At 34.2% G+C, this 17,827-nt stretch overlaps 1 protein-coding gene across 10 annotated transcripts in view; it reads left to right on the top strand.

The window, feature by feature from the left end:
- SCN2A (sodium voltage-gated channel alpha subunit 2) overlaps positions 1-15,961 on the top strand; it is a 124,867-nt gene extending 108,906 nt beyond the window's left edge. For 4 of the 10 annotated variants that reach the window (XM_045559375.1, XM_045559377.1, XM_045559370.1 and 1 more), the window contains 6 exons: positions 1,089-1,370; positions 3,941-3,994; positions 6,886-7,023; positions 7,387-7,491; positions 11,113-11,383; positions 12,548-13,743. In XM_045559375.1, coding sequence (XP_045415331.1) covers positions 1,089-1,370; positions 3,941-3,994; positions 6,886-7,023; positions 7,387-7,491; positions 11,113-11,383; positions 12,548-13,743 — 2,046 coding nt within the window. Of the gene's footprint in view, positions 1-1,088; positions 1,371-3,940; positions 3,999-6,885; positions 7,024-7,386; positions 7,492-11,112; positions 11,384-12,547 lie in introns of all 10 variants that reach the window. The other 6 variants (XM_045559372.1, XM_045559373.1, XM_045559371.1 and 3 more) reach the window with 2 other exon arrangements.
- Positions 15,962-17,827: the final 1,866 nt, after the last annotated feature.

Here is a 17,827-nt window from a genome sequence, read left to right as displayed (position 1 = left end):
TGTTTCTAATTAACCAGATTTTCACTTGGTGGGAAATCTCTATCAGATTGTGTAGGCTGCTGATCTGAATCAAGATTAGTTATGTTCATTCTATTTATAAATGTGCAGGAAACCCTACTCACTATAATTTAAAACTACCAAATCATTACTCATTTCTTCACTGCTACATATGATGTACTTTGAGCCCTTTGAAGACCGAATCTGGCTTTTAGTATTCAAACACAGGCTGAGATGGCTAAAAAGTAGGTCAACTGTGGAAATCAAGCACTCATTTAGAAAGGTGGTACAAAGGAACAGGGAGGAATTTGTACTGACATTTGTCATCCCCTGGGGCACAAAACCTGAGACCACAAGCCCTCACCACCTAGAAAATGATACTGTCCTGTCTCAGTGGTGTTAGAAAATAATGTTTTTTGTGATATTTGAAAATAGTTACTTAGACTCCATCTGAATGTTGCAAATACAACCAAAGATGAATAAGGTGGGTAGGTGTGGGTCTGTGTATGTTTGTGTATGAATGGTTACATAGAAAGAAATTGTTAGCTGTTAAATTCTTTTCACTTTACCAACTTGAAATCAGTTTTTGTAGTAGTAGGCTTAATAAACAAAGGGTATCAAACTTTCAGCACTAGAATAATTTTTCTATTTTCTGTGTAGAATTTCATCTCCAAGTGTTCTCATTTACCCTCGAATTTTGGATAGCAAATTGTAGAGTTTTCATGATTTTTAAAAACAATTGAGATGTTCACATGATGAGCTTATTTCTATACTCGTGTCACTATTTTTACTCTTAATTATTCTTTGCATTTATTATTAGTTCCATTCTTTGAGGAAAATTTTCTACATATACATCCTTTCTTCTTGAGAAAACATTGTACAATATAGAACTTATTTTATACTCTTCTGAGTTATAATTTTAAAATTCATAGTTGGAATTACCAGACTCTAGTTTCTACTCAATATTCAACTTTGAAATGGACATGTTTTCTATCAGTTGGCTGTTACTTTTTTGTGTTGAAAAACAAGTAAAAGTAAGTAAGTATTTGTTGTTGGCTTTTTACTTATTTTTCCTTCTCGTTCTGTGCCAGGTTGTTGTAAATGCTCTTTTAGGAGCCATTCCATCCATAATGAATGTACTTCTGGTTTGTCTGATCTTTTGGCTAATATTCAGTATCATGGGAGTGAATCTCTTTGCTGGCAAGTTTTACCATTGTATTAACTATACTACTGGAGAGATGTTTGATGTAAGCGTGGTCAACAACTATAGTGAATGTAAAGCCCTCATAGACAGCAATCAAACTGCCAGGTGGAAAAATGTGAAAGTAAACTTTGATAATGTGGGACTTGGATACCTTTCTCTGCTTCAAGTAGTAAGTAACCACTTTTATTATTCTCTGTGATGTATAATTTAAATGAGCCTAAAATTCTTCTTCTCCACAATGATATAGAATGACTATTATCCAAAAGACAAAAGATAAAACAAGCATTGGTGAAGATGTGGAGAAAAGGGAACCCTTGCACATTGTTGGTGGGAATGTAAATTAGTACAGCCATTATGGAAAACAGTGTAGAGTTTGCTCAAAAAATTAAAAATAGAACCATTATATGATCCAGCAATCCCATTACTCGGTATATATCCAAGGGAAATGAAATCGGTATATCAAAGAGATATCTGCACTTCCATGTCCATTGCAGCATTATTTACAATAGCCAAGATATAAAAGCAACCTGAATGTCCATCTAAAGATGAAGGAAGAAAATGTGATATACATATGTGTGTATACACATACACACAATGGAATAATATTCAGCCTTAAAAAAGAAGGAAATCCTGTCAGTCCTTTCAATAGCATGGATGAAACTGGAAGACATTATGTCAAATAAAATAAGCCAGCTATAGAGAGACAAATACCACATAATCTCACTTATATGTAGAATCTTAAGAAGAAGAGAGTGGATTGGTGATCACCAGGGGTTGTGGGTAGAGGAATGGGAGATGTTGATCAAAGTATACAAAATTTCAGTTAGATGGGAGGAATAAATTGTTGATATCTATTGTACAGCATGATGACCATACTTAATAGAAATGGATTGTATACTTGAAAAATCACTAAGTAAGTAGATTTTATGTTTTCTCATCGCAAAAAAATGATAAGTATGTGAGATAATGTATGTTAATTGGCTTGAGTTAGCCATTCCACAATATATATATATTTTAAAACATTGTTTTATATAACATAAATATATAATTTTTAGTTGTCAATTAAAAAGTAATAATTTTTTAAAAGGCAATTAAAACAAAAATGCATATGCTTTTTAGGAACATTATATCGATGCGATAAACTATATAAAAAGAATAAAATAAAATAAAATTCTTCTTCCTCAGTGTTTGCAAATACTTCTTTATGGCCACCTTCTTCATGTTTGCTGAGCTATCTTTTAAGCACCGTGTTGGAAACCGGATGTCTCTATGAAGTTTATAGTCTCTCAGACTATGCACTAGGTAGCCCAGAACAAGTCCTTTGTTACTGGGATTTCCATCTAGGTTCCCATAGTTTTCCCGCATCTCTACTCTGAGTGAAGTAGAGATGCTGGTTCTGGGGAAGTTGAAAAGGTGTGTATGTGTTGGGGGAATGGTAGATTTCTACACTCCTTCTCAAGTCCCAGTCAGTCTCTAAACCCTTGTCAGGTCTGCACACACCCAGACCTCACCACCAACACAACCAGACCCCTCACCTTCACACCCTCACCCAGACTCCCACTCCGTTCCTGCCTTTCTGCCTCCTAGTTGAACACTTTCAGATAGAAAGATTGCTCTCTTACAAATGAAAATCAAGACTATTATGTGGCTATAAATTCTTAAGAATTCATGCAGCTCTTCAACTCACCACAGTATGTCATAGTCACTCACTCCTGGAGGCAAAGCATATACATCCTCAATACTATAGGAATAGTCAGGGGAGGGGCAGCATCTATGGCATCAAGGAACTAAAAACATGTACAAGACTTTTGTTTTCAGGATTACTATGTCCGCACAACAGAAAACAAATGTTTAAAAGAATAAATGCAGTTGAATATATTTGTTTTCAGATAAGAAAACTGCTACTTCTTATAGAATAATTGCCTCAAATAGTATGTTTAACAATGTTAAGGATATTTCAAGAGTAAATGCTCATGATTGGTGATTGGTGATAATACCATTTAGAAAAGATTTTTAAAAAATGGTGAACTAACATGTCTTGTATTAACCTGGATGGAACTGGAGACCATTCTTCTAAGTGAAGTATCACTAGATTGGAAAAACAAATACCACATGTGCTCACAATTAAGGTGGAACTAATCTATCAACACTTACGTGCACATATGGAGATGGGTAAATTCACACCTAACTGGTATAATGCACACTATCTGTGGGATGGGCTCACATAACTTTGACTCAAATGGTACAAAAGCAATTTATGTACCCAAAATGTTTGTACCCCTGTAATATTCTGAAATTTTTAAAAAGAGAAGGAAAAAAAGGAAAAGAATAAGTAGAAAAGAAAACATTAAGATCAAATACTGCAGCATACTTTTGAACTTGTCTCATGCTGGTACTATAGACATGAAATTCTTTCACCAATTTTCATATAAATTGTTATAATCACATAAGAGTTAAAGATTGTTGACATTGCTTTTATGATAGCATATTGTTATAGTAGATTGTGATTTAATTATAGATGTTAGATATGCATATAAATAGGTTATAGGAGAATATAAAATTGAAGTGTTTTCAATACATATATCATAAAACATTACCCAAAGAGTTTAAATTTGAACTTCAAACTATTTTATACACCTGTATCTGAATACAGGTCAAATAGAGTCTTGGTCAGTTACTCTGATACTTATTTTCTAACATAATTTGGGGGAAAAACTTAATGATATGACTTTTTTACAGGCCACATTTAAGGGATGGATGGATATCATGTATGCAGCTGTTGATTCACGAAATGTAAGTCTATTTAGAGGGAAATTGTTTAATTTGATCAAGTAAATATTTCCACTGTATTTTCATTTAGTGCTACTGTCAATAAAATAAAACTATGGATCATTTTATAGAGTACATCTGTATTATAAAAATAAAATATTTAATCTTAAATTATTTCTTAAAAATTTGATTAGGATGTTTTTCTCTATTCATTGTAAATCTTTTAACATATTTTCTAGTATTTAGCATGGCACCTGACATGAAAATTTATGGACTGTATTTGCAAAATGAGACATATTATTTTTAAGTCTGATTGTCCTGGCCATTTTTGCATTAGAAATTCTCCCAATTTTCTTCATCTGTAATAGATTTTCTCCAGCTTTTTATCTTTTTGTAATAGGAAGGATATGACTAATGGAGAAAAAAAATTAAGAAAAAAATAAACAATAATGTTTCTCTCTGGCAAGTGAGATTATTTGGTAGAAGGGAAGAATTTTCATAAGAAAATACCTTACATACATCAGTATTTTTGAAAAGTTTTCTACAATTTCTATTAATTTTTCATTATTCAATGAGGAAAGAAATCATATTTTGGAAAAAAAGAGATTGATTTCTGGTATGCCACAGCATGGTAATGAAGCTCAAAATGCTATTTCCCTAGCATTAGCAAGTAGCTTTCTGAATGAATAATTCCGGGGTTTTTTTTTACCTTATGAAAACAGAGAAAGAGAGAGTGCATGCAAGTACTAAAAACCTTGCATTGTATCTCTGTAAAGTGCTATCAGGAATCCCAGTTATGAGCTTTTTATGAATAGTAATAATTATTATATTATGCTAAGGGTTTTCTCACATTATCACACTTAATCCTAAATAACAACCTTATCATATAGGTGACACTCCATTTTATCATTGAAGCAAAGAAGCTAGACACATTAAATGGTAGAACATGTTTTTGAGTTCTGATTACAAACAATGCACTCATAACCAGTAGTTTCCTACCTCTTTGATGAATTCCTTCAAAGCTCTCTCCACCTGCCTTCTCAACAGCTTATATGACATGCAATTTACTTTCAGTTTCTTCCTTAATAACTTATCAGACACTGTTTGCTACAAAACTCCTCTACATTCAAGCACATTACAAAAGGTAAAATACAATTTGGCAGTAAAATTATGAAAAGTTGCTGGTTCTTGCTTTCATTAGTCATCAGAGAAATGCAAAGTTAAACAAAAATGAGACATTACCTACACACCTGCCAGATTGGCAACACTAAAGTTGGACCAATGCCAAGTGTTACCAAGCATAAAGAGCAATAAGAACTTTCACAAAATCCTGGTAGGAAAAAATAGATAAATATCCCTATAAAAACTGTTGGGCATTATTACATTATTTGATAAAGTTCAAGATATTCTTTAACCCTGCAATTCTACTTTTAGCAATATATCCTATAGAAACTTGTGTACACGTATGGGATAATCTTTGTATAAGAATAAACATAACTTTTTTTCACTAGTAAAAGCTGGAAACAACTCAAAAATAGTAGAAATGGACAAATAGTTGACTATTATATGGTGGTTGAAGTGAATACAGCCATATGCAACCACATGGATGAATCTTAAAAATATGACATTGAGTTAAAAAAAACTAGACACATACTATGATTTCATTTATATACAGCTCAAAAGTCAACAAAGCTAAACTTACCATTCAAGCATGCATACATAGGTGTTAATGCTAAAGAAAAAGCAAGGAAATAATTATCAAGAAAGTCAAGGTAAAGATTACCTTTAGCAGGGATGGTAGAGTTTATGTTTGAGAAGGATACATTAAGAGTTTATGAGATCCTGACAATGTCCTGGGTTGTGGATTTCACTTTATAAAAATATATTACATTTTACATTTCTGTGCTATGCACTTTCCTGTGTTTGTTTAAAAAGGAGTAGAAATATAATTTTATATCACTGTCCACTAAAACCATATATGCATAAGTCTCATCAAAGAATACCTAGTTTTACAATATTTCTGAAATTTTCTGTTTTACTTTATTTTTTTTAGAAAAAAAATATCATGTTGGTCATAACCCTCTAAAATTTATTTCACAATACAGTGGGTCAATACCTGCACCCATTTTCATCAGTGATTGGTTAACTGAGTGGGTTAGAACAATGTCCTGTGAGATCTGAACTGTAGATTACAGTCAAAGCTCAAATCAACTGTCACATCTTTTACTAATCAAAAGTGGGCTGGACAACAGAGGATATCATTGTTACAGAAACAGTGCCTACTGAATAGGATGAATTAATAGACTCCTTTTCAGAAAAGAAAGATCCTACCAACCTATATGCAGACATGATGATTCTAGCCTATCTAAAGAAATGTGTAATATACATCAAACCCTCACACTTAGCGATTACTACTGGCCAGGCGCTGTTCTAAGCACTTTCCATATATTAATATATTTAATTTTCACAACTACCTTATTAGGTTTAAGTTCTATTAGTTCCAATTTACAGATGAGAAAAATGAGGCAAAGAAAGTAAATCTTAAAGGTTTTAACATTGAATAGTGTGACTCTAACATGGCTTCTGTAGGAAGAGGAAACCCTTAATTTGCACATCACGTTGGGATCTTTGTTTACAAAGGAAAAGTGCATTCATAATCTAGATAGTTATTGTGTGAAATTATTTTTGATTATTCGGACTTTTTCTATGAGTCATTTCATTTTCCCAAGTCAGTGGTTAGTCTTACGGGACTCCTGAGCAAGCATGCCAGATTTGAAGGTTCATAAAGTCTGTTTAATGTTTGGTTTCTTTTCGTTTCCAGGACTGCAACATGCTTCGAGAATTGAAAATTCACTTATGTGCTTTTTATGAAACAAGCATTAGATCTAATGGTTATCATTCTTCATATTTTGTAGGTAGAATTACAACCCAAGTATGAAGACAATCTGTACATGTATCTTTATTTTGTCATCTTTATTATTTTTGGTTCATTCTTTACTTTGAATCTTTTCATTGGTGTCATCATAGATAACTTCAACCAACAGAAAAAGAAGATAAGTATATTAAAACTTCATCTTTGCTCTCACATGTGAACTAAATATGTCACACTGTTTCCTTTAAGCTCCAAAATGTAATCACCAAAAGGAAAGAATATCAAATTCAGAAATTATTTTGAGAGATTTAATAAGCTATAAATTTTAAAGTAATTGACAACTCAGTATGTTTTGATATTTTTAGTTAAGAAATATGACTGACTAATATGGCATAATTTATATATTGAATATATGCATCTACATTAATACAGATATTAGCAACATTAGAATGAAGTATGGGAGCCAATTTTCACACATTACTAAGGTGGGTTTTATAGCCTATAAAGAACATGATTTTAACAAGTTTTGCTTTCATTTCTTTACTTTGGAGGTCAAGACATTTTTATGACAGAAGAGCAGAAGAAATACTACAATGCAATGAAAAAACTGGGTTCTAAGAAACCACAAAAACCCATACCTCGACCTGCTGTAAGAATATCATACTTTCATTTCCAGTCAAAGCTATGTTATCTTTCACTTATACAGCCAAAATTGCTAGAAACTAGTATTTTGTGAATTTGCAACCCAAAGCCTTTACCTTAACGATGTGACTAGCTAGCCTAAATAGCCTGAATGTATGTATTTTATATATATATAATATGTATAAATTATAAAACATATAGCATATTTCACATATAAACATATAAAATATAAATAAAAATTTTCAGACTTAAGTACTGTCACACAAATTGATGTCATTGAGGAGCTTTAATCATGTAGAGAAGAAGACACATACATATATTATGTGGAAATATTCAATGTATGCAGTGGGGACTGATTGGAATAATTGGTGTATATCTCAGGCCCCATTTTCTGTCCAACTTTGCAGATTGAATGGAATCATTAATGAAACAGGTCACAGGTTTTGGTTTTTTCTGGTTAAAAAAAAGTAGCCAAAACTCAGATTCTCCCCTACTGTCCTGCCCTTAAATGAGATGATATCATGCTCTTTATAACTTTTTATGGTTCTCCCAATTGTATATTTGCTAGTGATTGCTGGTTCTGTTTGGCTGCTACAGGGAATTGTTTTCAGGAAAGTCCCTGAGATTTTCCATCACTCCTGAAGGAATAGCTCAGATATTAAGGCTCAGAACTCCTCCCCCAAGGTATACATGGTGTAAGCCAATGCAGTGCTCCCCAGGAATCTTGACTCTCTGAATCCATTGGTGACAGTATACAACTGGCCATGATTAAGTGTTCAGTTTTTAAGTCAGCCAGTAGCTCAGAGAAAACAGATAGCTATATGGATAATACATAAGAAATGTACAATTCAAGTGTAGTCTTTGGGAAGTAGTAGTTTGAATGCATGGAAAGAAAAGCAGAGAACATTTCTCTATGAGAAAATGTAGATTCCAAAGCCATCGAAATAGTAGCAGTGGAGAATAGTGATGCATTTGAATTAGTGAGCAGTAGACACAAGGTTTTCTGGGTTAGATGAGTCAAGGATACCACAAGAGTCTGAAGAAATTTGTCTTAATTTCTTAGGTAGCCTGAACCAGAGTGATGTAGAGATGACTAAAAGTGGATGGATTTATGAGCTATAACTGGAGTGAAATTTAAAAGTTTTTCTATTAATTGAGCATGGGAACTAAAGAAGGAACTAACAAGGGACGGATGAGCTGCTTCTTTGCACAACTAGATGAGTAATGGTGTCATGCAGGATATGAAGAAGGGACGCAAGTAGTGAGAAAATTGGAGATTCTAGTTTGCTGAATTTGGCATCCAAAAGTAGAGTGAGGGAAGGAGACAGAGGGGGAAGAGAGAGAAGTGATGAATATTTAGAAGTAGTAGTAAAATAGAGGTTTCTTAAGATTGATAGATTAGGTTTAAAGCAAAGCAAAAGGAGTTCTGGAAAGGAAGAGATTGAAGAGAGAGGGACTAAATATGGAATAAAGTTGCACAGAATGTGGAATAAAGATATAGTAGTCTAGGTTAGATTTAGAGAGAAAAAGAGACTGAGTCTTCTAATGAATTTGGAGTACTATCTGAAAAGAACGTGGAAATCAAGATAATATAAAATGGAAAAGGAAGTAGAGGAGTTTCTTTATACTGATTGACCTTGATGTTCTCAAAAAAGAAGTAAAAATGAAGGGTAAGAGAATAGAATTTCTGAAGAGTTTGGAATTATCCTGGGAGCAAGTGAGGGACCAAAGATTGCTAACTGCTAATCTGGAAGACCAAAATAAAGTTAGAGAACATAAATATTTGTTGAACAAAACCTTCAGGGTTATACAGTTTCTTCCAGCACATTCTATACCCTAGGGTTTAAATTGGAGACAGCAGTGACACAGGATTGGAGTTGTACATTGAGATATCCCATTGAAAAACTGTATGGGCAGGGAATCTAAGGAGATTTTTATTGGTTGTGCTGACATAAAAATTAAGACCAAATTTCTGCTTTTAGGGTATTTTGAACTTAATACACCCTAGAGGCTATATCTGTGAGAAAAATGCCACTGCTCTGCACTTGAGGAACATCCAAAAAATGGAAGAGGGAGAAAACTAAAATTAAATAAAAGCAAACTATTTGTAATACAATGTCATAATACAACGATGGGTAAAAGATCAAAGTTTTCTGAGAGCAAAGTGTACTTAAAACTTAAAATTGAGTTAGAATTCACCAGCCAGAGAAGGGATAAGGGAAGTTTGTTTTAGGTGGAGGGGACAGTTAAACAAGGCAAAATGATACAGTAGAACCTACATATTTTACTAAGAGTGGTAGGTAGGAACTATCAGAGAGGAACATACCAGACTTGGAAAGGTAAACAGCAATGCATAAGAACTAAGAAGGAAGGGTTTGAACTGAAATGAGATGCATTTATTAGCTTGAAGGAAGCCCTGAGAGGACAGATCCAGCTGAAGAAAACAAAAGTCCAGTCCAGCAGGCCAAATGTGTATTCAGAGACAAGAGCAAAACAAAATAGAACAGGTAGTGTTTGTGGTACAAAAATTTCAGTTGGAAATAATAGAAGCCTTACACAGGGAGAGCACAGGGGACTAATATGGAGAATCCAGAACAATAAAAGTTTCAGGATCTAGGAAAACAAGCCATTAAGTGTATAGATAGCAGAGTAGCAGACACTCTCGTTGAAAAGGTAGGGAAAGACCAACAGAGGTAAGTCAAGACCCAAATCCTAGAGTGTCTGAAATATTAAGCAGATACAGGCAAAATGGAACAAAACAGGAGCCAATGATCAGAACTGGTTTACAAGTTGAGGACTTAATTTCATAAATAAGGCACAAGGCCAGTTAGTACTTGGAAATAAGGGTCCAAATTGACTAGGCCAAAGGTTGAGTATCTACATTGTGAACTATAACTTTCAAACTGTAACTTCTTATAGAATAGTTACTCATACAATCACCACACAACTTTCCCTTATTTTAACATCTTATATCACCATAGATCAGTTATCAAAACTAAAAAAATTATCCTGGGTATAATATTATTAAATAAAATACAGAACTTAGTCAGATTTCACCAGTTTTTCTATTACTGTCCTTTTTTTTTGAAGTATAATTTTAACTATAATAATTAAAATTTTTAAAATTTTAATTTTTAATTTTAACATCTTCTCACCTGGATATTAAGATTGAATTTAAGATGATGTAGCTTTAGTGAGAGAATATAAATGCAGAAAACAGAAAAAAAAATACGAGAGGAAAACCTGGACAAGTATTTGTTTATTAGTTCTTTAAAGTTAAATTTAATGCCCTCCCAACACATGGGATAAAAAGATTTACTATAGTAGCAAGTATTTACTAACTGTCCATCATATCTTGATGATATTGTGGGCCCTGAGAACATAATAGGTGGTACTTAACATACAGTGAGTTTATACAATCTGGTGTCATGAATAATAAAAATAAAACAAATATATTTGAAAAAAGTTGGATATTACAGTACAAAAAATTTCCTTCCAAGTATAAAATAAACATGGTGTGTTTTTTTATAAAAGCTACATTTTCATATTGCTTTGTTAGAAATCAGATAAGTTGATTTAGATTTTTTTTTAAGTTTCTAAGGGAACTTTTACATACTATTTATTCCAGAACAAATTCCAAGGAATGGTCTTTGATTTTGTAACCAAACAAGTCTTTGATATCAGCATCATGATCCTCATCTGCCTCAACATGGTCACTATGATGGTGGAAACCGATGACCAGAGTCAAGAAATGACAAACATTCTGTACTGGATTAATGTGGTGTTTATTGTCCTCTTTACTGGAGAATGTGTGCTGAAACTAATCTCTCTTCGTTATTACTATTTCACCATCGGATGGAATATTTTTGATTTTGTGGTAGTCATTCTCTCCATCGTAGGTAAGAAGAAGTCCTCAAGGAATTTAGTAGTAAAAATTTGTGTTTTAACATTTTAGAGGTGTTTTTCACTAATCTTTCTTATTTATCCTGAACTTCCAAATAAAAATCTAATACTCCATTCTTTAGTTTGTCATTTTTGGAAATAGAAATTGTGTTTAAAAATCTAAAATCGATTCATTATAATCAATATATATTAAATGTTTATGTATAGATATTAAATGAAGTGCTAGAAGTAAATATAAGAAGATTGAAGACAAAGTTCTATTTGAGGCAAGGGAATATATACACAGAGAGAAAAATAGGATATCACTCTTTATACTACTTTCTCTGATAGAAGGGAATATTCTAACAATGTACCATTCCATTTGGTTTTCACATCAGCGCTATAAATAGTAATATGGTCATTAAGAGATGAGACTTAGGGGTCACACAGATCTGATCTGGAGCTTCCCCATTTCCACTACTTACCTGCTCTAACCTAGGGCAAGTTACCTCAGCTCTCCAATCCCTGGTTTTTTAAGGAATATTTCTACAAGGTGGTGTTGTGAGGATTAAACCAGATTATGTAAGTAAATACATTTAGCACTGTGTCTAGCATGAAGAAAAGACTCAGTAAATGTTAAGTTTAACAATAGAACATTTGTATTATCACCATTAAGTGATACATGCAATCAAGAGCAGCCAGGATTCAGTCTCAAGTATGTCTGTCTCCAAAGCCTGTATTTTCTTCTGTACATCATTTTGCCTCCTCCCAAATAAAAGAGGGCTGCAACTTTTAAAAACTCTCATATTCCTGATCCAAGATCACATGCCTTACCCTTTAGTTCTTATGCAAATACTAGGACTAGTATTTTGGAAATATAAATCCATTTCTGTGCTTGGCTGCTGTATACTGTGACATCTTTAGACCTTCAGTGGTTGAGTCATTCTTTTGAAAAATACTTTTCCTGAACAAGGAAAAATCACCATTAATATCTTCATTTAGTATAATGGTGTTAATAACACCAAACATGCCAGTATCATTTTTTCTGAACAAATATTGGAGATTATTTGCATATAATTTTCATGTTCACATTTTGTAAAACTATGTAGCACTTATAATGTAAATTTCCATTTGCTGCTTTTAAATATAACATTATTTTTGTTTTTATTGATTTTCCACAGGTATGTTTCTGGCCGAGCTGATAGAAAAGTATTTTGTGTCCCCGACCCTGTTCCGTGTGATCCGTCTTGCCAGGATTGGCCGAATCCTACGTCTGATCAAAGGAGCGAAAGGGATCCGCACGCTGCTCTTTGCTCTGATGATGTCCCTTCCTGCGTTGTTTAACATCGGCCTCCTGCTCTTCCTGGTCATGTTCATCTACGCCATCTTTGGAATGTCCAACTTTGCCTATGTTAAGAGGGAGGTGGGAATTGATGACATGTTCAACTTTGAGACCTTTGGCAACAGCATGATCTGCCTGTTCCAAATCACCACCTCCGCTGGCTGGGATGGATTGCTGGCACCTATTCTTAATAGTGGACCTCCAGACTGTGACCCTGAAAAAGATCACCCTGGAAGCTCAGTCAAGGGAGACTGTGGGAACCCATCTGTTGGGATTTTCTTTTTTGTCAGTTACATCATCATATCCTTTCTGGTTGTGGTGAACATGTACATCGCCGTCATCCTGGAGAACTTCAGTGTTGCTACTGAAGAAAGTGCAGAGCCCCTGAGTGAGGATGACTTCGAGATGTTCTATGAGGTTTGGGAGAAGTTTGATCCTGACGCAACCCAGTTCATAGAGTTCGCCAAGCTCTCAGATTTTGCAGATGCCCTGGATCCTCCTCTTCTCATAGCAAAACCAAACAAAGTTCAGCTCATTGCCATGGATCTGCCCATGGTCAGTGGTGACAGGATCCACTGTCTTGACATTTTGTTTGCTTTTACAAAGCGTGTTTTGGGTGAGAGTGGAGAGATGGATGCCCTTCGAATACAGATGGAAGAGCGATTCATGGCATCGAACCCCTCCAAAGTCTCCTATGAGCCCATCACAACCACTTTGAAACGCAAACAAGAGGAGGTGTCTGCTATCATTATCCAGAGGGCTTACAGACGCTACCTCTTGAAGCAAAAAGTTAAAAAGGTTTCAAGTATATATAAGAAAGACAAAAGCAAGGAATGTGATGGAACACCTATCAAAGAAGATCCCCTCATTGATAAACTAAATGAGAATTCAACTCCAGAGAAAACCGATGTGACACCTTCCACCACTTCTCCACCTTCGTATGATAGCGTGACCAAACCGGAAAAAGAAAAATTTGAAAAAGACAAATCAGAAAAAGAAGACAAAGGAAAAGATATCAGGGAAAGTAAAAAGTAGAAAGAAGCAAAGAATATTCCGTTTCGTGATCAATTGTTTACAGCCTGTGATGGTGATGTATTCGTGTCAACAGGACTCCCACAGGAGGTCTATGCCAAACTGACTGTTTTTACAAATGTATTCCTAAGGTCAGTGCCTATAACAAGACAGAGACCTCTGGTCAGCAAACTGGGACTCAATAACTAGAGAAACAGTATTGACGGGAGGTTTCTATTTTCACAACCAGCTGACACTGCTGAAGAGCAGAGACGTAATGGCTACTCAGACTATAGGAACCAATTTAAAAGGGGGTAGGGAAGTTCAATTTTTATGTAAATTCAACATGTGACACTTGATAGTGATTGTCACCACTGTTTATGTTTTAACTGCCACACCTGCCATATTTTTACAAAATGTGTGCTGTGAATTTATCACTTTTCTTTTTAATTCACAGGTTGTTTACTATTATATGTGACTATTTTTGTAAATGGGTTTATGTTTGGGGAGAGGGACTAAAGGGAGGGAATTCTACATTTCTCTATTGTATAACTGGATCTATTTTAAATGAAGGCATGCTGCAATTCTCATTCACACATGAAAAAAATAATCACATCACAAAAGGAAAGAGTTTACTTCTTGTTTCAGGATGTTTTTAGATTTTTGAGGTGCTTAAATAGCTATTCATATTTTTTAAGGTGTCTCATCGAGAAAAATTTTAATGTGCCTGTAAATGTCCCATACAATCACAAGCATTAAAGAGTTATTTTATTTTTACATAACTCATTATATGTACATGTATATATGTATATATGTATATGTGTGTATATACATATATATGTATACACACATGCACACACAGATATACACATACCATTACATAGTCATTCGGAGTCCCAGCAGCATGACTATAACATTTTGATAAGTGTCCTTTGGCATAAAATAAAAATATCCTATCAGTCCTTTCTAAGAAACCTGAATTGACCAAAAACCATCCCCACCACCACTTTATAAAGTTGATTCTGCTTTTTCCTGCAGTATTGTTTAGCCATCTTCTGCTCTTGGTAAGGTTGACATATGTCAATTTAAAAAATAAAAGTCTGCTTTGTAAATAGTAATTTTACCCAGTGGTGCATGTTTGAGCAAACAAAAATGATGATTTAAGCACAGTATTTATTGCATCAAATATGTACCACAGTAAGTATAGTTTGCAAGCTTTCAACAGGTAATATGATGTAATTGGTTCCATTATAGTTTGAAGCTGTCACTGCTGCATGTTTCTCTTGCCTATGCTGCTGTATCTTACTCCTTCCACTGTTCAGAAGTCTAATATGGGAAGCCATATGTCAGTGGTAAAGTGAAACAAATTGTTCTACCAAGACCTCATTCTTCATGTCATTAAGCAATAGGTTGCAGCAAACAATGAAGAGCTTCTTGCTTTTTATTCTTCCAATCTTAATTGAACTACCCTATGGTGAAAAGCCTGACTGTACAAACATGTTGCAAGCTGCTTAAATCTGTTTAAAATATATGGTTAGAGTTTTCTAAGAAAATATAAATACTGTAAAAAGTTCATTTTATTTTATTTTTCAGCCTTTTGTACATAAAATGAGAAATTAAAAGTATCTTCAGATTGATGTCACAGTCACTATTGTTAGTTTCTGTTCCTAGCACTTTTAAATTAAAGCACTTCGCAAAATAAGAAGCAAGGATTAAGATGCAGTGTAGGTTTCTGCTTTTTTATTAGTACTGTAAACTTGCACACATTTCAATGTGAAACAAATTTCAGACTGAGTCCAATGTTTATTTGCTTTCAAATAGTAATGCCTTATCATCGAAAGAGGCTTAAGGAAAAATCAGTTTATATTCTTGGCATTGCTTGAATCAGATGTTTCCACCTAGTCTTTTTATTCAGTAATCATCAGTCTTTTCCAATGTTTGTTTACACAGATAGATCTTACTCTTACTTACCCGTATGGCACTAGAATTGTATCAGATGTAATATGGGATCCAAGCTTTTTTTTCCCCCCCACAAAACCAGGTAGTGAAGTTATATTACCAGTTACAGCAAAATATTTGTGTTTCACAAGCAACGATAAATGTAGATTCTTTATACTAAAGCTATTGACTTGTAGTGTGCTGGTGAAATGCATGCAGGAAAATGCTATTACCATAAAGAACGGTAAACCACATTACAATCAAGCCAAAAGAATAAAGGTTTTGCTTTTGTTTTTGTATTTAATTGTTCTGTCTTTGTTTCTATCTTTGAAATGCCATTTAAAGGTAAATTTCTATCATGTAAAAATAATCTATCCGAAAAAAATAAATGTAAAGAATACACATTAAATATAATAATTCATCTTTAAATTTTTTCATGGAATGGAAATTAATTTAGAAGAGTGTATTGGATAACTACTTTAATATTGGCCAAAAACCTGGATATGGTATCAGGTAGAATAGTGGAAAGTTACAACAATTAATAAAAAATTGACTAACATTTTAAGTTGTGCATCCTTTCTCTTTCCTGTCTACCTATTCCTTCGTTTTGTTTTTCACTTTTTTGTTTCAGTTTCTTCCCTGTGTATTCTTGATCTACTTTTCTATATACTCTTTCATTCCTTCCCTGGACTCTCAGTATTTTTCGTTCAGAATATTCTCTTGTTTCTTTACTACACACAAAATTTCTTGTTTATTACAGTCTGTAGACAATGACTCTGTGCACTTGGACCCCTAATAATTTGCTGTCACTCTATCAAGTTCATACAGCATCTCTGTATTCATTTCTATAATTTCCTTGAGAGAAATTCTAAGAAAGCTTACAACTCAGCTCTTCATAATATATAAACAAAATTCCCAAACAGCACATATTTGGTTTTCCCATTTAATTATGAACAGTTTGGGAAATGTTTCTCAACTGTGACAGTGTATTAGAATTACCTGAGAAGCATTTTAAAAAAAGAAGCCAGTGATTGAACAAGACCAGACCCATTGAACTTATATCTCTGGAGGTGAGACTTAAGTATCTAATTTTTTTTTTAATTCTCACCATTGATGCTGATTCATACTAAGGGTTGAGAACAAATGAGTTAAAGTCTCCTTACCCAATCGGAAAAAAAAATTCTATAGAAAATGCAACTGTCCTCTTCAGAGCTTCATTATATAACTCACTGTGTACAAAATGGGGATTCATTACATAATTCATTGTGTACAAAATGAGGATCCTAACTGGATCACTTTTTTTTTGTTTTTTGTTTTAAGAGAGAGTCTCACTTTGTTTCCTGGGCTAGAGTGCCATGGCATCAGCCCAGCTCACAGCAACCTCAAACTCCTGGGCCTCCCAAGTAGCTGGCACTACAGGCACGTGCCACCATGCCCAGCTAATTTTTTCTATATATATTTTTAGTTTTCCAGCTAATTTCTTTCTATTTTTTTTAGTAGAGACGGGGTCTCACTCTTGCTCAGGCTGGTCTCATTCTTGCTCAGGCTCCTGAGCTCAAACGATCCTCCCACCTCGGCCTCCCAGAGTGCTAGGATTATAAGCATGAGCCACCACGCCTGGCCACCTAATTGGATGGCTTTTAGAGGATTTATCTTATAGTATGAGAAATTGATATTAATCCATTTTTACTAATGGTTCTCTTTTAGGACAGTAATTAGTGGAAAAGGAATTCTATTAGAATAGTTTAGGGAGCTTTTTCTAATTACATATCCACATATAAACACAATATGGCACTCCAACAATTCCCAGTGTGTACAGGGTGGGTGACTGTGAGGGTAGTCTAGGAAACAGTATAAATTCTTAAAACAGCCCCATGGGTGAATCCTACATACCTTATTGTGTAAGAACCATTAATCTGCACCCATGGGAGGCAGCCCACTATGGCCAGCCATAAAACATACATTCAATTTGTATTATCAACTCACAAGTCTAGATAGGAAAAACTTCCATTCTCAACTTCTCCATATTCGGGGCACCTCTCAGGCTCACTTGATTTCCTGACCAACGGGCAATGAAAAGGGATGAGTGAAGAGACATGAAGGGAAGAAAAGGAAGTGGAGAGGGGAGGAGAGGGAACAGGATAAAGTAGGGGAAGCAAGGGGAATTTAA

Source organism: Lemur catta, chromosome 8, assembly GCF_020740605.2.
Source record: "Lemur catta isolate mLemCat1 chromosome 8, mLemCat1.pri, whole genome shotgun sequence".
Taxonomy (NCBI): domain Eukaryota; kingdom Metazoa; phylum Chordata; class Mammalia; order Primates; family Lemuridae; genus Lemur; species Lemur catta.
The sequence above is the reverse complement of the archived record's forward strand: the minus strand, read 5'-3'. Positions and strand labels throughout refer to the sequence as shown.